At 39.1% G+C, this 22,821-nt stretch overlaps 1 protein-coding gene across 1 annotated transcript; it reads right to left on the reverse strand.

The window, feature by feature from the left end:
* Positions 1 to 512: 512 nt before the first annotated feature.
* On the reverse strand, positions 513 to 17,282 carry LOC149289636 (mRNA cap guanine-N(7) methyltransferase-like). Its single transcript, XM_089490467.1, has 9 exons — positions 17,159 to 17,282; positions 15,658 to 15,783; positions 14,142 to 14,254; positions 13,524 to 13,705; positions 12,341 to 12,505; positions 10,124 to 10,241; positions 7,190 to 7,291; positions 6,029 to 6,062; positions 513 to 550 (listed from the first exon to the last, which is right to left on the reverse strand). Exons 1-9 carry the CDS (start codon positions 17,175 to 17,177, stop codon positions 513 to 515), a joined length of 897 nt encoding a protein of 298 aa, XP_089346593.1. The 5' UTR covers positions 17,178 to 17,282.
* Positions 17,283 to 22,821: the final 5,539 nt, after the last annotated feature.

Raw genomic sequence — 22,821 nt, forward strand, 5'->3', positions numbered from 1 at the left:
AAAAGATCAGGAAACAAAATAAATTAGATACTGTATAATATGTGGCTTTAACAAGTATTTGAAAGAATAATAGATAACCATGTAGTATTTCACAGTACAAAAACACAATACTTAACTACACAGATTAACATTAGGAGTCATACTAATCATAGACAGTCCAACGTAAATATGCTAACTCTTAACATGGAAGACAAAAAAAACCAAAAAAACAATATAAACACAGCCATTTTTGCACATATCAAGCAAAATGTTTCTCCCGCCATTAGAAATCACTATAAAGATTTCAGACTTGCTTAAAAATATACGTATATAAAAATACCTAATGTCCGGTCTTATTTACAAACACTCAAAAGTAACCCGTCACAGACAGGTGTTAGGAACTGGCACTCGATTGGTGGCGTTCTTCACACTTCCTATAATTTTCAACCAAAAAAATGTAGTATTGCAAAAAACAATGTAGAGCAAGCATTCAAGAAGACCGGGCCGGTCTGTCCACCGATGAACATGTGGATTCACTGCAGTTTTTCAAATGCAAACACTAAATAAATACCTGATAAATGAAAGGAGAGATGTTAAAATATTGACTGGTCGGTTGTATATCAGAACAGGTCATGGTTTTACACTTCACTGCACGGATGAGTCACATTCCTACAACATTTTAAAACCGTTTTTATGGAAACACCATGAAAGATTGCATAGGACTTCCAAAAAGTAAATATTTCTTGAAAACAGATACATTTGCGTCAAAGACCTGAATACTGTTACCTACCATGTTAATGTGCAGAAACACACACCATTCAGAAGCTCTAGATCTATGAAGATTGTAACAACCATATGTAAAAATTCTCACACTCACGTACTTTCACACCGGAGTGTACAGGGTACCAGACAAATGCAAATGAGAGAGGATTGTTTTAAGAATACCCATAGTGCTTTAAGTGTACTATATTAACCCCTTGATGACAATTGCCGGACCGGGCACGTCACGGAAAATCAAGTCGTTAACGACAATTGACTGTTAGAAACAGTCATTTTTTTTCTAAATTTTTCACCATATTTTAGACTTTTTTTAATAGTAAATAATATGATACAATCAAAACAATGTCATCTAAGGAAAGCCCTTCTTGTCCTGAAAAAAACAATATCTAATGTGTGTGGGTTCAGTAAACGGGGAAGAAGAAAATTACAGCTAAACACGAGCAGCGCAGAAATGTTAAAACGGCCATTGTCACAAAGGGTACAAAAAGTAAAATCAGCCTTTGTCACGAAGGGGTTAAATATATGTGTGTTATCAAAAACGAAAACATTTGTGGCAATCATGTATGTCAATGTGTCCATATCGGAACTGATAATTTCCTCTAAATAACGTGCAGTTCCAACTACAGGCATCTTGACGATAACTGCATTGGGTATAGGGAGACTATGCTAGTCACCAATAGTATGTTTTTCTAATACTAGTTCCCACGGATGACCTGTTGTGATTTAAGCCAGGGGCCGACAAATCTGGTTTGTATCTAGGAGCAGGCCAAAGAAAAAGTATCCCCCCCCCCCGCTTAAACCAGTACCGCTTGAGAACTGCAAAAACATCTTTCTTTGGTGGTATCTCCAATCCTTATGATACAAGAGAACCATAAAGCATATCTGGGGGCAGAGTGGCACGCCTGGGGTCAAATATGCATAACTGGGGGCAAGTTGGCAAATAACAGAAAATAATCATAGTTTTCATTAAATATGAAAAAATAGTCTACATGTGAATTAATATTTACCAATAAAACTTTTTTAGGTATTAAAACCTAGTTTGAGAAATAGTGTGTTTGGGGTTTTGTACCTAAATATAGCTCTTATTATTATGTCAGTAAAATAATAGGGCAATCGGAGTAATGCCATTGAGATAGAGATAAAAGTGTTGTGTGCAGCGTACAATGACAGGTTAACGTAAATTTTAAGTTTTTTATTCTGGCGTTTGTTTTTAACACCCAGTTTGTTCATTACATTATTTTAAATAAATGAAAAATTAGCATATTGGTTTTTTTATCCGATTAATTGAAAAAATAATTGGCCAACTAATCGTTTATGAAAATAATAGTTAGTTGCAGCCCTACTGGTTACCTATGGAACCAAGGAGAAAAAAAACGGGGGAATAGCTACTAAATGTCTGTTCCTGCCCTACCCAGCATGAGTAAAGATATCTGTTTTTTAGATGCTATGGGGAGTTACATGGAGAAAAAAAGGAATGTATTTAAGGCAACAATGTTTAAGACAAACACGAGCCATAGTATTTAATGAATTGAATCCAGAGCCATGCACGTCAATACTAAACATATAAACGACACCTTATATATATTCAAAGTATTGGTGTGCAGTCAATGAATAAAGGCATCCTTTTATTTTCCATCTATAAAGAGCATTTTCTCATTCTCACCATCAATGCTATACTTTATTACAGCCTGATAACATGAAAAGCTGTTAACCACTATAGTTCAAAACACAAAAAAAAAATCCCCAAATATGCCTTATAGCCCCTACATGCCACTGTGCCCCCGATATGCCTTATAAACCCCAGATATGCCACTCTGCCCCCCCCCCAAATATGCCTTTTACCCCTATATGCCACTCTGCACCCCCTACTGCGTGTACGAGGTCACATTATCGTAAGGAATCTATAACATAAATCTCTTACATGTGAAATCAATGTGTTGTCTATGGCTTAGAACCCCCTCCAAATTACGAGATATATCCTACCCTGCCTGATCATCTTCATATTACTCACACGACTATGAGCTCGCACCAGGACCATAAATGTGGAAAGTTTTAAGTAGGCTTGTAGTAGGATAAATTAGCCATATCTGCACTGGGTTTTTTTTCGTTCTCAAAAATAGTCCGTCCCCCCCCCCCAACATTTCTAGATTAGTGTTGTCTGTCAACCATACTTCTCGAGGCAGTTTAACTCAACGACGTTTTGTCTTTGTTAAAATGCGCTGTGTTTATATATGAACCGTTACAACTGCCCCTTGCCAAATAGGCATTACTGCGTAAACAAGTCTTGGAAACGAAGAAGATGGCATCTCACCGCGGCGCTTGTAGACGTACTGTGGGTGCACAATTAGCTCACTTTCCGTCAAAAGACATCTGACTGAATTACTTACAGCGTGTTGGAGGGGCTTGTTGGTCCTTAAGGGGTTAATTGTCTTTTTATTAAGTGTAAACAGGGTTTCTTCTCCTGTCCAAGTATCATTAACATTGGCACCTTTTAACAAGCTACAAGTATTTCTGTGAAGCATGCGCAATGTCAAAAGAAGACCTTACTTCTTAACGCTGCAGAAAGTCTCTTTGGAACAAACCACTTCGTGTAAGGAGGGGTGGAGTCATGTGGAATAAAACACTAATTTGTTAAAGAGGCAGCTGTGTATCAGCCCTGAGGATATTTGGAACCAGGGCAGAACACCCCTATGGCCCTTGTACTGTGGTAAAGCCTGCCCTAACTGTAACGTCAAATACTGCTGTGATGTTCTTTAGAAGCACATCCAGAGACTGGTTGTTTCAGATTATGAACAGTAGCAGTACTGAGCATAGTATTTACCTGTCCACTACAGGGAGTGAAATTGCGCTTTCAATTGAATTTGAAAAGACAAAATCGGCAGAGATTAAAAGGCTTTCATTTGTGTGCACGCTATACCCTGCACATAGCTGCGAATCTCTGCACCTGACCATCTTTTAGTGACACCTGAAAGGTTCACATTTCAGCCATCATGGAGCGCACTTGCTTCGGCACTCCTGGCCCTCGCACAAGCAGCAAAATAACATTTGCGCTGTTTGTATTTGGCTGGGCGCTCTTATGCGGCGGATCTGTACTTTCTATCTATGGGTTCGCGTCATGCCAGTCCGACAGCTGTAAGACCTACAAGGTGATGGGCCCAGTACTTGCTGGGATAGGGCTGGCATGTTCAGTGATGGCAGAGCTTACTGCCATACGAGAGAGGAGAAGGAGGGAATTAGAAGGAGACCCGTCGGAAAAGCTGCGGGAAAAGCCGGCGGTTTGCGCAGTTCCTAATACCTGGGATCCGGTTATTGGCTTGCGGGGACTACTTAGTATCCCAGGACTTGTGCTACCAGACTGCAAGCCAGCATCCATCACAGACAAAACCGCTAGAGTCTGCGTAGCTCGCGTGCTGGAGATAGCCATATTCGCAATATTCGGCTTGTGTTCCTACATTGCTGCCTGCGTGAGCGCAAACCATGCGGAGGAGGACCCAGAAGCCGCCAGAAATCAGCCACCTCCACCTCCATGCTTTGCAGGAGGACAGGATAGGCCAACGAGCGAGGGCTCTTCTTCCTCCCACAGCGGCCTTTTTCAAAGTGGCGACCATGAATCCAGCGGACGCAATGGGGAAAGCGAACGCAACGTTCCACGGCTGTGCTGGCCGACCGTACAATACATCGACGAGCATCTCCCTTTGGAGCCACCTCCAAGAAACGAGGACATATTTCCTACTCCGCCGGATCCAGAAGAGAGTTCATCACCGTATTACTCCGTTTCAGAATCATCGGAGTCGAGTGACTATGAGCTCGCACCAGAACCTTGAACGTGGAAAGTCTGAACTATTGGGGAGGTTTTGGGGTTTTTTTTTTCTAACATTTCAACTCAGTACAGTTTGAGCTGGAAGCGTCAGCCAAAATATCACATCTGACAATATCCAGGTCTGCAGATAATGGACTGAAATCAGACCGGGTTTTTTGTCAGTGCCAGCACCGTACATAACACCTGTTGAAATGTTTTTTTTCCTCCCCATGAGACTTCCCCTTTAAATAACGGATAAATAAAATGACATCTTTTCATGGTTGCCTCTCAAACAGTATCTGTGTGTGTTTGTCTGTGTGTTGGAGATACTGTGTGTACGAGGTCACATTATCGTATGGAATTAGGGCTGCAACTAACGATTATTTTCATGATCGATTAGTTGGCCGATTATTTTTTCGATTAATCGGATAAAAAAAATACATGTAAATTTGTCATTTATTTAAAATAACTGGATGTTAACAACAATGCATTTCTTGTTTTTATTTCCCAACCTGCCCCCCTCCCCCGTTATGCACATCTGATCCCAGGCTTGCCACAATACCTCCCAGATGTCACATGACTTCAGATATGCCACTCTGCCCTCCCCACATATGCTTTATATACCCTATATGCCACTGTGCCCCTTGATATGCCGTATACCCCAGTATGCCTTATACCCCCAGATATGTCACTCCATCCTCCCCAGATATGCTGTATACCCCCCCCCAGATATGCCATAGTGCCCTCATAGATTCACAGGCTCGTTCACAGCACACTGACACCATACTTTTATAAATACAGGATTAATCTTCACTGCCCCCAGGATTTAGATTCCCCTCAGTGTGCCCCCTTTACCTCTAACTACAAATGAAGTTAACTTTAACCCTCAGTCCTCAGCATGAAATGAACCTTAACGACCCCATCAACCATAAGTGCCCCTAAATTAACCCTAACGACCCCATCAACCATAAGTGCCCCTAAATTAACCCTAACGACCCCATCAACCATAAGTGCCCCTAAATTAACCCTAGACACCCATTAACCATAACTGCCCCTAAATACCCCATTAACCATAACTGCCCCTAGATTAACCCTAAACACCCCATTAACCATAACCGCCCCTAAATTAACCCCCACCTCCCTTAAGTTTCAGCAGCCCAAAATATTAGTGTTATACTCACAGTTAGATAAGTAGTTAGGTAAGTTGCTAAACCATGTGGAAGCTATAGGAAGTGAGAGGGGCCAATCAGCCCTGGGGAGAAAAGGGGCGAGGCCAATCAGAGTGACTGCTGAGAGGGACTGTAAGTAGTAACTGCTGTGAGTCACACTGAATGAACCGGATTATAAAACGAGGGGTATTTTTGAAGAGCATTTGCTCTGAAAAACACCCTCATTTTATAATCGATAAAAATGTTGCATCTGAAATGTAATGGCCATATAACATATTTTTACATCTAGTATAATACTTACTTGTGGCATCCCATTCAGATTTGCTTAACGTTCCCTTTGAAAAGAAAGAAAGATAGAAAAGTGTCACATTAGCTGCATGAGTTTATGGGGCTGGCAAATATATTTTGCAGTCTTACAACACCAAACAATAAACGGGTCAATAATTAATAAACAAAACCTTTTGATGAGACTTCCCAAATGGAGTCAGTTTAAACATTGTAAATGTGCAATCAAGTACAAGCACTAGATATCCTTAACTTAAGTTAAAAAGTAGTTATTTCTAGGACATGTTTTAAAATGCATCACTGGTCAATTATCCCTCCAAATTATGGTTTCAATTAGGAATTCAAAAATCAGCATACTTATAAAAGGGATTTTTTTGTTCTATCAAAGTTCTTATAATTTCAGAACAAAAAGGCTTGTATCTTGTAATGAGTAAAGAGTAATTAAAGAGACACTCCAGAGTCCGCTAAAAGCATATTAATGAAGAATTACACTTCTTTCTGCGTACTTTATTGTGCATTATTCAACCTCTAAAAAAACATATGCAAAAACAAAAGAACGACGAGGCACACATGCAAAAAGTTCTTATATGCATCGCAATTGTGATGTTTACACTGTATCCGGCACGCCTCAGCGTTCTTTCCTTTTGCACGTAACATTGTTGAGAAAAGGGAGCCGTGGCAGTGTTTAGCCAAAGGCTGCACGGAGTCCTGCACAGAGGTACAACCCTTATATATGATTACATTAAAGTGCATATGATGGCTGGATTATTCCTTTAACATCAGATTACATAAAAAGGCACATGTAATAAACTATATAGAATAAAAATAATTTGGGGGTCCACCATCTTATCTTTCCATTACATTTCATATACTGTCAGGAATTCTCACCTGTTCTCAAAATACCAGGATTTTGGCTAGTCTGACATTATGATTGCGTGCCGCTGGACTTTCAGGGTTTTCATTTAAACCTCTATTACTGTATCTAGGAGTTTAATCTCAACTGTGCAGCTGATATAACTGGCAGCTCTACATGCAGCAATAAGACGTAAAACAGACAAATTCCATAGTTTTTAAATACGGTGAAATTCTTTCATTGTGCCAGTTTCCAACAGGTACATTTGAATGAATACAATACCTAAATATAAATAAAATGGCAACAAAAACTGAACTCACTTACCAACGGTAATCTGGCCTGGCCACTTTCTAAATATCTCTGTGCATGCTCATAGTCATCCGTGTTATCCCAAGATAATTTTGAATGTGGAGCTGCAGGGTATGGCTATGACAAACAATATGGCCAGACAAACAATATATGAGAGTTGGTTTACCAAAAGAAACATTATCTCAACGCAACAAAGTTAACCACTAACAGCAAAATCTGTTACTTTGCAGATAAACCGATTTGTTAGCAATTCATTCGTGACAAAGGCTGATTTTACTTTTTGGACCCTTCGTGACAATGGCCGTTTTAAAATTTCTGTGCTGCTCGTGTTTAGCTGTAATTTTCTTCTTTCCCGTTTACTGAACCCACACACATTATATATTGTTTTTTTCAGGACAAGAAGGGCTTTCTTAAGATGACATTGTTTTGATTGTATCATATTATTTACTATTAAAAAAAAAAGTATAAAATATGGTGAAAAATTTAGAAAAAAAATGACTGTTTCTAACTTTTAGTTGAAAAATCTTTTACTCATCTATAAAAGGTAATGAAAAAACCTGCTAAATAGATTCTACTATTTGTCCTGAGTTTAGAAATACCCAATGTTTTTTTTGCTTTTTTCTACACATTATGGGGCAATAAGTACAGGTAGCGTTTTGCTATTTCAAAGCCATTTTTTCCAAATCTGGTAATTCTTCCCCCCATGTGCCATTTCGGGTATCTTTGAAGCCGGCCAATGCAATTTACCCCATCGAGTCATATATTTTTGAAAACTAGACATCCCAGGGTATTTCAAATGCTAGTATTTTAACTCTTTCCATGCACCATATCTACCACCAGTCTTTGTCAAACTTTGTGGTAGTCATTTTTTTGCATTTGTTCTGTCACACACATTTTACTTCAGGTATGAATTAAAAGGTTCTCGTATATCTCACTATCACAAAACACCCCAATATGTGTTCAGTAACATCTCCTGAGTACAGCGATACCTCATATGAATGATTTTGCCTGCCTGTTTGGGGGCAAAAGGGCCACATTTAGGACATGCGCATTTTTCAATGTTGAACTTTGGCATTTGGGGATCCACTGCCCATACCTATTTGGTACATCTTTGAGCCGGGCCATTTCAGTGTGCCCAACAAAACCATATATTTTTGAAAACTAGACACACCAGGGTATTTTAAATGCTGGTATTTTAACTCTTTGCATGCACACATTTTACCACCAGAATTTTTCCAAAGTTTGCAGTAGTATTCTTTTGTGTGTATTTTTCCCCCACACACCTCTGTTATGTATGAATTTACAGCTCCTGGTATATGCCGCTGTCACACGACACCCCAATATGTGTTCAGCAACATCTCCTGAGCACAGTGATACCCCACATGCATGGGTTTGTCATTTTTTGGGGGAACTAAAAGGCCACATTTGGTACGTGTGCATTTTTCTAATTGGAAATTAGATGTGTGGCCATTCTTCCCCCCGTGTTAATTGGGACCTTGTTGAACCCGGCCAATTCATTTTACCCCATCAAATCATACATTTTTTAAAAGTAGACACCCCATGGGCATTTAATATGCCAGTATTTTAACTCTTTCCATGCGAGAATTGTTTTAAGCTAATGTGCTAATTTTAGGGCTTGCTCACAAAAATATATTTTTTATATATATATTTTATTTTTTTGCCTCTTTAAAAAAATGTAAAAAAAAAAATTTTCAACTTGAAGGTTCCCCTGATAGTGACATCAGTGGGAAATTATTTTTACATTTTACTGTTTTTTTTTACTATTTTTTTCTAATTAATATTAATTTTATTTTATTTTTTAATTTATTTTTACTAATCACACTGTGATTAGAAAGCTGGGCTCCATTGACTTGCATGGTTGAATGCAGTACCTGTATTCAACCTGCAAGTGGAGCCAGAGTTCTCTAGAGGGTCTGGAGACCGTCTAGCGAACTTTTTCATCTTTATTTTTTTTTTCCCAGGCCGCCGCCATCTTGCTGATGGTGAAGATCACCGGTAGCGGCGGTCCAGTCCATCCAGAGGTAAGTGTTTGGTGTCGCTGGATGCCTCCTGATCGCCTCCTAAACGCTTTTAAAACGGGCATCCGGGGAGGGGCCAGACATGGCCCCTGGTGCCGATCGTGGCGTTGCTGGATGCCTCGAGGTCGAGGCATTACAGCAACGCCGTTCGCAACAACGTGGATCGCTTTCTGCACCCGTTTAAAGACGTGCCGGTCCTGGCACGTCATTTGTCGTAAACGACTTGTTTTTCCGTGCCGTGCCAGAACCGGCAATTGTCATTAAGGGGTTAAACTGCCTTTTTACTGTGTATTTATTACGGGTTTTTTTTAGTTTTTAATTCACATAAGTCCAAACAATGTTTTCTATTAAAATTAGTTACTCTACTAATTTTAATAGAAAACATTGTGTGGACTTATGTGAATTAAAAACAAAAAAAAATATTACTGTACCCATGCCTTTTCGCACTAAAGGCCATGTTTTAGCTTACATGAGGTTTTTTGTTTTTTAAACAAAATGTACAAAGTACACTCATAATTTCCATGGAAAATTGGAAGGGACAGATGCAGCCCTCTAATATTAGAGTATTACTGCAATCGGGGAACAATTATAAATGGGTTTTTTTTCTATTTTAGTATAGGTTGTTTTTTTTTTTGTTTTACATAATACCAAGTTTGTGTGTTTTAGTGGTTTTCAGAGAAAACCTAATTTGTCCAGGAAAAAAAAATAATAATCTAATGTGTGAGTAAATCAAACATGTAAAAGGGGAATTATGGTTGAACCAACATATGGTAAAAATGGCAAAAAACAAACAAACTCTGATGTTGTTTGAGGTTGTAGATTAATCCCCTCATAATGTTATGCAAGAAACAATGTCTTAAGTATCACACTATTAATATAGTGCCGTAGCCCAGAAAGCCGGTATCCTTACCTCTAAGGCCTTCATTTTTTTCAGCAACATTTTCTGTTCACCATTCTTGACCTTCTCTTCAAAAAATTCCTGAAAGGTCTTCTTATAAATTAGTTTCATGTTATATTTCTTGGCCATTCTGCAAAATAAATAGACGTATTATTTCTCCCCACACCTTTTCCATTTCAATTGCATTAGTACCATGTACCATGTACCATAGTTTGCATCACTGTGACACCTGGTGGCAACAACAAGAATGGGCATCAGCTTGATTAGAGTGCCTACTTTTTTAAATGAAAATCTGCGTTAACACACTTGTATTGTTAGTAGGGAATCTAGCATTGTGTGCCAAGCATATTTTTGTTTATTCGAGAGGAAGTTATATAAAACTTGCATAACATTTTGCAGCGGCGCCGCTTAGTTCTTGTTCGCCCAGCGTAGTTGGGGAACACTAGCCTGAGCTGATGTCAGAAGCGCCGTACATAAAACAAGATCATTTTTGCCAAAAAAAAAAATACACATTTTGCTATTTTTTGCAATAATACCTGTCTTGTGTACAGACATCGGACATGATTAGTAAATAAATATTTACACTATTATATGTAAATGGCTTTAGGTCATGGAAGTTGAGATCTGTTACAAAGTTCCTGGTATATCAATTACTTATTGTGCTATGTTATCTGTGCTCCTTATACTATCTGTAAAAATATAGAAAGTAGAAATTTACTGCTGCATTCTACATGTACCATAAGAAGAGCAGATGTCACACAAGCGTGTCTAGCAGCATAGCATACCTATGGTACACACAGCTACATGCAAGGTTTAGTGAATCCTTGCGCTAAGGCTAAATGAAATGAGAGTATGCATGCCTCCGGTGCCTGTGCAGAACACCCAGTGCGCATTTCACTCACTGAACCTTTAAATTGGTTACTCTTTATATCGTATACATATATCGATGTACGATACAATCTTTTATTACTCTTTTTAATGTAAATAACACTACATTGGTTTATCCAGTTTTCTGAACTTGACAATTTACTAGCCCTTCATGCAAAAAATTCCCAGAAGCCCTTTCCATTACATTACTGGGAAAAAATAGCTTGCACATGAACAAGCTGTCCTACTAACATTCTCAAAACACCTTACAAAAGATGTCCAATTGAACTCTTAACCCAGCCACACACACACACACAGTTTGACTACACTGGTTAACCCCAAATTTGTTCTCATGGCCACTCTTGTCTTCCTACGCAACTTTAATATATCACATTTACATCCCTATCAAACTGTATCATATGTGTGCATCTTCTCATGACAGGTGACAGAGAGAGGCCTATTAAAAGAAAATATAAAACAGGGAAAATAACTTGGACGTAAAATTTTAAGAAAAAAACTCGATGGCATTAAACTTACCGTATTTGCTCAATTATAAGACGACCCCCCCAAAATTTTAATATTAATTTAGGAAAAAAAAGAAAAAAGCCTGAATATAAGACTACCCTATAGGAAAAAGGTTTTACTAGTAAATGTTAATTCATGTAAACTATTTTTACATATTTAATAAAAACTATGATTGAGAAAAATGTTTTTTTGTTTTTATTTCCTTTTATTTGTCACTCTTCCCCCAGTTATGCACATCTCCGCCCAGATATGCCTTTTAACCCCCTATATGCCACTCTGCCTCCAGAAAACCATTATACCCCCCCATGCCACTCTTGCCTACCCCCACATGCCCCGACTTACCGATGCATCCCTAAGACTTGTCCCCCGTGCTTCAGACTCCCTGGTGTCTAGTGGGGGCAGCCGGTGGAGGACTGTGCGATGCACACAGACAACCTCCGCTACTGCCAGCACTTCCTCTGGGGCTGCAATGACTGAGCACCAGAAAGTCATGTGATGCCGGCGCTGCATCATAGAAGCCCCAGAGGAAGTGCCGGCAGTTGCGGAGGTTGTCTTCCACCGGCTGCCAGAGAGGAGGATCCACGTCCCCTGCAGCGCTGCGTGGGATCTGGATTTTAGTCTTTTAGTCAGACCTTTATTTAAGCTCTGATAATAAGACGACCTCATATATAAGACGAGGGATATTTTTCAGAGCATTTGCTCTGAAAAAAACCTTGTCTTATAATTGAGCAAATACAGTATAGTGATTAATGTATATGAACCAGAATACATTTTTAAGCTGTAAAAACAAAATGTATACATTGTTTTATAATTTATAAAAGTAAAAAGAACACTTACTCAACCATGGCAGGAAAATACACCAGAAATTCAGGCACATTAACCACTCCTTCTAAGCTGAAATCGTATTTGCAACCAAACAGAGGGTATTTCCCTTTCTCTTCAAAGGTCACTGAATATACTTCATTGCCAAAAGAACTTGTCTCTGAGGCTTCCAGACGCTTTCTGTGGAGGAAAAGTATCAATGCTATCATATGGCATCCATGCATTTCTGTTAGTGATCCAACAATCAATCAAGATGAACAGTTGTCATGGGTACATGGTAAGTAACATATTTAAAGACCAGAAAAAATAAATCAGTAAATCTGTGTGTTCTAGCAAAATGTATTTTTAAGTGATGTTTCAAGCTTAAACAAATTAGCTGTCAAAATAAATATTAAAAACAAGACTGCAAGCTCAAATGGACCGACTCTGCTGTGTGTCTAGTCAAACTGTAAACATCCACTACATAAATCTGCATTACTCCCCACACACACACACTATTTTAATATAATGTTGAGGAAGGCGATATGTTTACACATGTGATCACCATGTTTGCGTTAGGCTGAGAGCGGTCAGTATGTTTTGCGTCAATGTAGCTGAAGCTGATTAGTGTGTTTGCATCCTTGTGGCAAAGTGTGGTCAGTATGAGTGATCATATTATTAATTTAGGAGCATAAAATTGATCACAAACATACCCTTGTCAAATACATTTTTTTGGTAGCGCATGAAACTAGAATGTATTTGCAAAATACAATGATGTCACAAGTCCACTGTTCCCTTTTTTTTTTTTTACAGTGTCTAAAAGGTAATAATGGTTTTGCATCTACCAATGTGCACCAAAGCACACTATAAAATTGTACTTTAAAAAGCAAGACATTAATAAATTTGCCATACAGTAAACAGGTTATTAAACACAATCACTAATTGATTATAAATTCTCACTTGGTTGTATTAAGATTGATTGTCTAAGATAAAAACTTTTTTTTTTTTTTTTTTTTTATATTTTCAGGTTTTGTTTCACATCCACTTTAGCACACTGGAATTATGATAATCCATTTGAAGATTGTAATCCATTACTTCCCAAAGATGGCAAACAAGATTTGGTGAGGTACTAAAGAAAGCAATCTAATGAAATAACTTGCCCCCCCCACACACACAAAATGTAAGAAGCAATAAGAGAAAAAGGATCAAGGGCACTTACACTAGCTCAAAGCCATCGGGAGTTGTGCCAATAAAATAGCCTCCAGGGCAAAGTCTTTCACAAGCATTTCTCAGCATCAGGTCAGCCTGCTCGTATGTCTCGAATGAGTAATGGTAAACAAACTGACAGCTGCAAATGTCAAATTTGATCTCTGGATTGCTGTACTTTTCAGACAAAAGCTCCTGAAAATAACATATCATAGTATGGTAAGAATAACAGGATCAAAGAAAGCAAGAGAAGCATATTTATGAGACCTATATGCATGTTTACATACACAATTATGCTTCGATTTTTATTAAATATTTCTGAAATTACTATTTTGTTCTTGAGGACAAAAACTACACTAAAGTTGAAGTAACTGAGCTAATTTCCAGGCTGGGGGGCATGTATCATAAAATGCTTAAAAATCTAATGCTATTGCTATGACAAACCGCTTAAAATGTGTGGGAAGCATCCATTCCTCATATTTAATTGGTTTGGGGAAACTGGGGGGTGGGGGTAATTTTGGATGACACTTCTGATAAATTGGCAAAAATGTGTGAGATGAGACCATCACACATGATTGATTGTATTATGTTTAAGACATATAAAAACATATAAAAAAAAGCCCTCCAATACCTTTGTTGCATCTGCGGTCAGAAACTCAGCATCAAATATTTTCCCAGATGAGAACTGGCCTCTCAGCTCAGAGTAACGCTGTTCACACTGCTTCACAGAAACATCAGCTATATCTGTTAACAAAAGAAATCATAGAGCTCCATATTCTTTTTAAAGGTAACAAATCCCGATTCCGAAACTAAAAGGAGACGCAGTCGTGTTTCAAATAAAGTTTTTCACCTGTACCTTAAAATACACCAATAAAGTTACTGATGAATAATTGATGTTTTTGTTGTCGGCATTATCATAAGGTACAGTCATTGCAGAATTTAAACCAGGGCTCATCAAGTCCTGGGCATCAGGTCGACTCAAGGTCATTACCTGGAGCCTGAGAGGTATGCCTGGCTGCGGCTCACCATCCCCAGATTTTGGGCTCCACGGCTGTGCTAAAAATTGTACAGCTACTTACAAAATGAAGTAGAACATATCAGCAGATATAAGAGGGACAGAGAAAACTGTTACATACACTAACCCTCTCAGGCATGGCATGTAAGCTGACCGCTGCTGTCTCTCAGGGCACCATGGAAGATTTACTTCCATGTGATGGGATGGCATATATCGTGCGTGGCTTAGATTGGAGATTTTTATATAAGGATCCATGCTGCCGTCAGCGTACTCAGTACTGATAATATTTTATAAAGGGGCTTTATTATTTTATTGTATGAGATGACACTAGGTTAGTGTGTGTAAAATGGGAACCTTCAAGCTGGGTCCACACACAGTCATTTTTTTTTTTATGGACTTTTTTTTATTTATTTATTTTTAAATCCACATTTTTGACAATGTCTGCTCATTCACCATTTAAATACCAGGCACCAGAGGGGTTTACTAGTTTTAGAATGTGCCGATATATTTAACCCTTTAAATACTGTCCCCAAACATTCTGTGTGGCTCAGGGGAGAATATCTGATGTGTCATTAATTTATAATGAATGTAATCACACATCCAATATTAAACATTACAAGGAGTTTAGAATATTAATTTGACATGTTGCTGTTAATTCAGGTGTCATGATGGATAATATAATTTTCACAGCAAAGGTATAATATTCCATTTATAAACAAATCACTGTTTGTTTTAAAGTTCCCCCTTTATATCGGTTAATGGTTGAACTTTAAATAAATTAAAATAAAACCATCTGGGTTAAATAAAAAAAATAAAAAAGCAGACTCCTACATTTTTTTGGCTGGCTCCTAGATCCAAACCAAATTTTTCTACCACTGATTTAAACTACAAATCAGTTGTTGACATCAACCTACAACCAATCTACGGGGACTTTAATATAAACATGTTCAAATTAAGCAAAGAGAGATAGTGTTAAATACAAAGCTTTCTCAATAATCTCGAATAAGCTATGGCTACCTAGCTGACAGTTCATGTATTGTAATCTCCTATATGTCTGCATCATAATCATCTATAAAACAGATAAACATTGTCACATAGGGTTAAACAGAAAAGATTGGTCTGAAGTCCATACCGGTACAAACAATTTTATGGATTCTTCCCTTCTCCCACTTCCGTAAATCACCACCCTTTCCACAGCCTAGGTCCAGTACCGTGATATTCTCACTCTTCGTCTGCCTCACTTTGTCAAGGAACTCACCTGCACAAAAATATATGTCGGCTTAATGGATAAAAAAACTTTAGCAAACAGCTTAACAATACATATATATTTAACAAATAACACAAGTTATTTTAGAATGTGTATAGATTATAAGAAATTCTGTTTGGCACAACACGACGATCATTATAATTACTTATTAATTTACATAGCGCCATATTATTCTAAAGCACTGAACAATAGGTAAACCGGACATAAGCAGTGCATGACATAACAATTTGGACAAAAAGGTAAGGAGGGCCCTGATCAAGTAAGCTCACAATCTAGTTGGGGTATATGTTAAAGGTGTAAAAGAGACAAGTACAGACCATCAGAAAGAGGACAGCTAGGAAACTGAACTGGAGCCTGTCAGTTGATAGGCGCCACTGAAAAAGTGGGTCTTGAGGCAAGGGAAGAGTTTGATAAGTCTTTCATGAAAGCATGAGAGGTAGATATCAGAAGACAAAGATCATCAGATGAGGAGAGACACCAAGCAGCAGTGTATTTGGAGACAAGCGAGGAGATGTAAGCAGGAGTTTCACTATGAAGAGCTTTGAAAGCGAGAGTCGGGATTGTAAATTCTGAAGCATACATGCAACCAGTGGAGAGACTGAGGGGACACCTATTAGCAGAGCAACGGGTATGGACGTTAAGCAGCAGCATTCATGATGGAATGTTAGACAGGGAATAAGTTAGGCGAGCTACGACAGACTGCAGTTATCAATACAGAATGTGGGCATGAACAAGAGCCTTACTTGCATCTTATGTTAGGAAGGGGTGAATAAGGGCAATGGTTTTAAGAGGTAGTTGGCACCTGACTGAATGTCATTTGCACTACAGTTATTGGCATGCAACATGTAATTTGCCCCCAAAAAAGTAGAAAGATATAGATCCACATATAGAGTTTATCCATACACAAGGTAACAGCAACAGATGCTGCTCCAAAAGCATGGGTGAAAATACTGTGAAGATAATGTACTGAACATAGTTTTCCAAACTAAACCCACAGTAACTTCAAATACAGATTTAAACACAAGTTTAAAACTACACAGCTACAAAAATCATGATTTAAGATGATCCACACAACGAGGGGGGGGGGGCAGACACCAAAAGGGATTGTTTTTGTACACAATTGTTCTGCTTTTCAATATGGTTTGCAAAACACGAACAAAGTAGTTTGTAAGTAAGCAAACTAACAGGATAACATTGCTGTATAAACATCAGTATTCAGTTAAACAAGATTTCGAATACCTACCTTCCTAAAAAAGAACTGCTGCCTCGTTAATTTTACTTGATTAGCGCAACATAATAATGATTTTTGTTGTAGAAACCATGCGTCTTGCTGGTACATGCGGGGTAAATAACTTCACCAACCTACCAATAAGAGCACTTTTCATCCAATTATTGAAGTTCCTGAGGTGTATAATGCGAGACTTGCTCCGTGCGTGTATTCCAACCTCTTTAAGTTCATTGTAATGTGCAGCAACTTTTGAGCTGTGTCCTTCCTCTGTGTGCTGTATTACGAAAAAAGATAACATGAATAGAATGACAGCACCAAACTAATGTGTCCTGTGTGTATTTGGCCTTTTCCTATAAATCTAAAAGGAACATAACACTAAATATATCTTAACCTAGGTGTAGCTACAAGTTTATCAACAATACTGCAGTTAACTGGAAGGTCTTATTCTCCTGTGAAGCAAACAAAATATCTCAATATGTACGGTAGGCAGAAACTATAAAGAATCTTTTAACTGTCCCCCGTACTTAAGCATTACAGGGGAGGGATATGAGAGTATGGGCTTTTGCCACATGATACTCAGTTGGTTATTGTATGAAACTACATCAGATCAAATAACTAAAATGACCAATATATCAACAGGATACTTACCACTCTCTTGGAAGGTGATTCTAAACCATCGAGCTTTCTCTTCCGTGATGAGGTTGCAGCTTTATCAGGGCTACCACCACTATCTCTTAAATTGGAATCTTTGTTCATTTGTGGTATCGCTTTTTGAGCAGTTCCTGTCTCATCCATTTTTATAAGATCTTTACTACAAACAATTTATTCCTGAAAAGAAAAAGAAAAAAAAGTGTTAAAACACAACTGTCATCTTAAAAGGAATAAATGCATCCGTACAAGTATCCTAAAATAATAATAAAAAAAAATATTGAACCTAATTATGTAACAATGTTTGGATGAGTGTTCTTGTCTACAGCTGTCACACAGTGTAAAGTTCCATGTACACAGAACAAATATATAATTTCAAAGGTGTACAAACCATCAGATTTCATAAAATCCAGAAACTGAAAAACCTTTCGGTGTCTAATCATTCCCTATCCGTTATTTTCATTTTATTTTGTGTTCACAAACAAAATATAATTCTGACGCACAATTTGAAAAGCAGCCTTATGACCATAGGAACTAATTGAACGGCACTGCTCAATAGACAATTTCATCGGTTGCTATGCCGAGAACGCCACATTTTAATCTTTTCACCAAATTTGCTCTTAGTTCAAGATTTCCAAACATGGTTTACGTAGGATTTGCAGCATAAGACATGAAGAGCGTCCGTAGTTTAGTTTTCCATTAGATGCCCCGTACATGTTGTATTTAAATACAAAAGTACACAGATGTCTCTATGAAAAAATACGTCACATGCTTAGTAATAAATAAGCAGAACACTTCTAAGCTTTTACAGCAAACAAAATGCAAAGTGCATCCTCTCAATTGATGATCAATTAACATTACACTCGCTTGTGAACACATACATCACTGGGTTAGATGAGAATTGCTGGTAGCAGATCCTATTTAAACTGATGTGATTTACTGCAGTGTGCATATATGCTCTGACATATGTTATATTTAAAGTAATCAGCCCCATGCAATACTTCAGCACTGCAGGCTTCCTTCCTAGTGAATAATGATAATTTCACATTTTCGTACAACTGGCTCTGTGGGTCTATGAATGTATGCAGGTAACTTAATAAAAACATTGCTCTAATGGTAACGTTATCATATGAAATGATCAACACAACATATATGTAAGTAAAGCCTGGGTTACAATTGTGGAAGCTACAATACCGGTCAAAACAATGCTTACTGGCCTAAAAACACATACCCACCAAAATAGTTGCAACAGGAATTAAGCCAGCAAAATGCAAATGAAAAGCTAAATATTTTGCTTCACTGAAAGGCTGGTTCCGGCCTACCATTAACGGTACACAGCCAGGGAAACCTCTATGAATCACACATAAGCCAGAACCCGGACTCCAGTGTCTGTGGAAGCGCTCGTGCTTCCGTCGCAGGCATCATAGACTACGGACGTGTACGGCTCTAATTTACTCGCCCACAAGCGCCCCCAGCGACTAGGAGGGCGCACTGCAGGCAGCATGCTGTTTTTCACATGCCGTCCGTTCGTTGTAGTAGGATCTCCCTGCTCAGTCCAGCGCTGGACCCCTTGGCTAGTAAGTGGTCCTTGTGTTGACAGAACGCTCGTCTGATAGTTTATTCCATGCGATTTCCCCAATTATGCTCACACGTTAAACCCAATCGTTCATTGGATGTGTTAAGTTGTAAATATAAAATTCGATTTATAGTCCAAACAACAGGAATTGGACATAATTACGTAATCTATATTCAGTAACGTTAGTAACATATATCTGGTGAAGTGTGTACTGTATTCCGTTGCTTTTGGGAGGCAGTGAAACTGACAAGGCAAGAGGAGGCATAAACTACAACTCCCGTGATGCTTCATGGCATACAAAGAGTGGGGCATGACGGGAACGTGCAGGCCCTGTATGGCTATGCAATGCATGGAGTGGGAGGTACACTGTGCATGACTCCTTAATCCCTCAACACCCTGTCATTCATGAATGGATAGGCTCCTTCAAAGTGCTGGTTTCAGGAAGCATGGTCGGTGCTTGGAGATGACAAGGGACATGTCTCCGTGCGTCTTGTAGCTCGCACTAGTGCTTGTAAAGCAGGGCTATTAAATAAGCAGAAATAAAAACAGGGCTGCCTTTTCCGTGTAAAGGAAGGTGAGTGCCCATGTCTTGTTTTCTACTGACAAGTATATGTACTGTAATAGAATAAGAATTGTATTTGCTCTGGCATTGAAAGGGTAAATACACCTTTATATAGCCGCTGTACGCTGCTTTATTCTTCTTCTGCGACTGTAATCACTGATTTTTTTTTTCACTAAACTTTATTGTAAGACGCATGCCTTTTCCGTGATTGAAAGCGAGACTTTCAAGGTTGCGGGTGGGTTTCGGAATGTGACCTAAATCCGACTAATTCTCGTGGTGTTTTGGATTTTGCAGCGATTTTGGGGTGACTATTTAACTAAATGTCCGGAAAGGCACAAAAATTTGTTGAAATGAATAGCAATGACTCAGAGAGTGATTCACAATGTGGGGAGGGGACCTTTGACCGTTCCAATATGTGACTTATCTTTTCCTTTTACAACCATAATATTTAAAAGACAAGCTTTTCATCAGGTCCGAAGCGATACTAATCAACATGATTTTTTGACATTGTGTCTACTGGACTAATACGGCTTCACCCTTTTACATTCCTTTTACAACCGCTACACACCCTGGGTGTACATTTTTCCCTCCAATATAAATTGCTTGCTAGAGGTGAGAATCCTACTGGCATGGCAGGTGTATAGCACCGTGACCTTTAACATCCAGCCACCTCGTATACAGAACCGCCGCTGCTTTGTGGTTTTTAGGCTAGGATTACTACCTTTTCAGGAAATTACCTACCAATGGCAGGGCTTGACAAATTTGTTGTGAATCTAGGCGCCAGGTAAAAAAGTTAGGAGCCAGGATTTTTTTAAACTAACAGTTGGTTAGGAGTGATCGGATCATCAGCCCACTTACTAAACTCACAGCGTTTGACCTGGAAGCACCCTGGACTTTCAGGTCAGTGCTGTTTTTTTTTATTATTATTAATTATATATTTTTTAACTCTTTCGATGCTGATGTTCCATTGGAGCACAGCATTGACTGATATTTAGTCCCCACAAGCTTGTGGGGAAAAATGTTAACCCCTGCAATGCCACGAATGTGTCATACACAAGTGTGGCATTGAAGGGGTTAACGCTGCACTGTCACTCTCATGGAGCGATCAGGCAGCAGGGGGGTGTTGGGGCTGGTGTCCACACTCATGTGGAGACCAAAGAACCCTCTCCCCCTGTCCCTGAAGCTGCCTCTGGCAGCTGGGACTCAATTGCTGGTCTATAGACCAGCCATTGCAGGGAGGGGAGTCTTTGATTACTGCTGTAGGCTTCCATGCCTACAGGAATCATCAAAGGGCTTGTGGGGGCTCGTTTTTGCTGTTGCTGGTCTGCCTGGGCTTCCAGGCAGACCACCAGCAGCAGAGCCCCGTACAAAACGGGAATTAACCCCTAAATGTCGCGATCGCGGCATTGAAGGGGTTAACGCTGCACTGTCGCTCTCATGGAGCGATCAGGCAGCTGGGGGGTGTTGGGTCAGGTCCCCACACTTGTGTGGGGAACCAATCAACACACAACCCCCTTCCCTGAAGCTGCCTGTGGCAGCTGATAACACGATTGCTGGTTTTGCAGCAACCGCGGTTTCAGCCTACAGGATCACTCCGTGGGAGGGATCTCAGGCTTGGGGGCAGGCTCTGAGTGGCTGTGCTGTCTGCCCAGACTCCTGGGCAGACAGCAGCAGCGCCCCCGTGTGATTACTCAGCCTCTTACATCCACATTTTTTTTATGGATGTAAGAGGCTGACAAAACCTAGGCGCCAGGACAAAATTCTCTGTCGCCATGGCGACCTGGCGCCTGGGATTTGTCGAGCCCTGACCAATGGTATTTCTTTCGTAGGGTGGTTGGATGGCAGCCTTACTCTGCTTTGAGCCTTTTCATGTTAATCCATTTTACCAATTTATAGAAATTGGTGTATTTTGGTGCTCCTGGTGCTGGGTGGGCTATTCGCGCAAGCGTATGCACCACAAAATTCTGTGCTCAGCTATAGAAAGTATAGCTTCAGCACCACTATGGAGGAGACGGTGTGCATGTGCAACCCAACATGGGTGGATTTGTAGTTTGAAATTTGTGTCCCAGAAACAATGTTTCCATGTGTTAATGAATTGGCCAGCACAATGTAATAGTTACATTCCACTCCAGCATACCCAAAATGCCAATATATTTCAGCACAGATTAGTGGAAGTGACATCACAACCAGTGGAGCAAGAATTGATCTGCTATACAACTTAAGAACCAAGCTGTTTTTTTATTTTTTGTACCCTTTCTGATTGAGGCTGCAGCGCTTGTGTTTAGTGTATACAAATGATAAATTGTTTTTTAGATCAAGAGAACAGATACAATTTTTCTCACTTTGGTTTTAAAAATATTTTATTAATCTACAAAAGCTAAAGAAAAAAACCTGCTAAATAGATTCTACTATTTGTCCTGTTATAGGGAAATAAGTACAAGTAGCGTTTTTACTATTTGAAAACCTTTTTTTCCCTTTAAATCTGGTAAGCCTGTCTCCATTATTATTATTATTTATTGTTTTATATAGTGCCATCAAATTCTGCAGCGCCGTTTCCGTGTCTTATTTGGGAGATCTTTGAAGCCAGCCAATTGAGTTTACCCCAATCAAACTATGTATGTTTTAAAACTAGACACCCTAAGGTGTTTCAAATGCTGGTATTTTAACACTTAGTTCATGCAAATTCTACTACCAGCCTTTGTCAAACCTTGTGGTAATATTTTTTTTTTTTACACATTGTACTTGAATTTACAGCTCCTGGTATATGTCACTCCAGAACAACACAATATCTGTTCAGCAACATCTCCTGAGTACAGTGATACCACCCATGCAAATTCAGGTTATTTGGGGGACTAAAAGGCCACATCTGGACAGTCTGTATCCATGTCCTATTTGGGACATCTTTGAACTCGGCCAGTTCAATTTACCCCATCAAACCATACATTATTTTTTAAACTAGACACCCCATGGGTATTTGAAGTGAAATTTTGACTCTTTCCATGTCCAGAAAGAAGA

The sequence above is a fragment of the Sceloporus occidentalis genome, unplaced genomic scaffold (assembly GCF_023333645.1).
Source record: "Sceloporus occidentalis isolate IW3139 unplaced genomic scaffold, rSceOcc1.0.p SCAF_44, whole genome shotgun sequence".
NCBI lineage: Eukaryota > Metazoa > Chordata > Lepidosauria > Squamata > Phrynosomatidae > Sceloporus > Sceloporus occidentalis.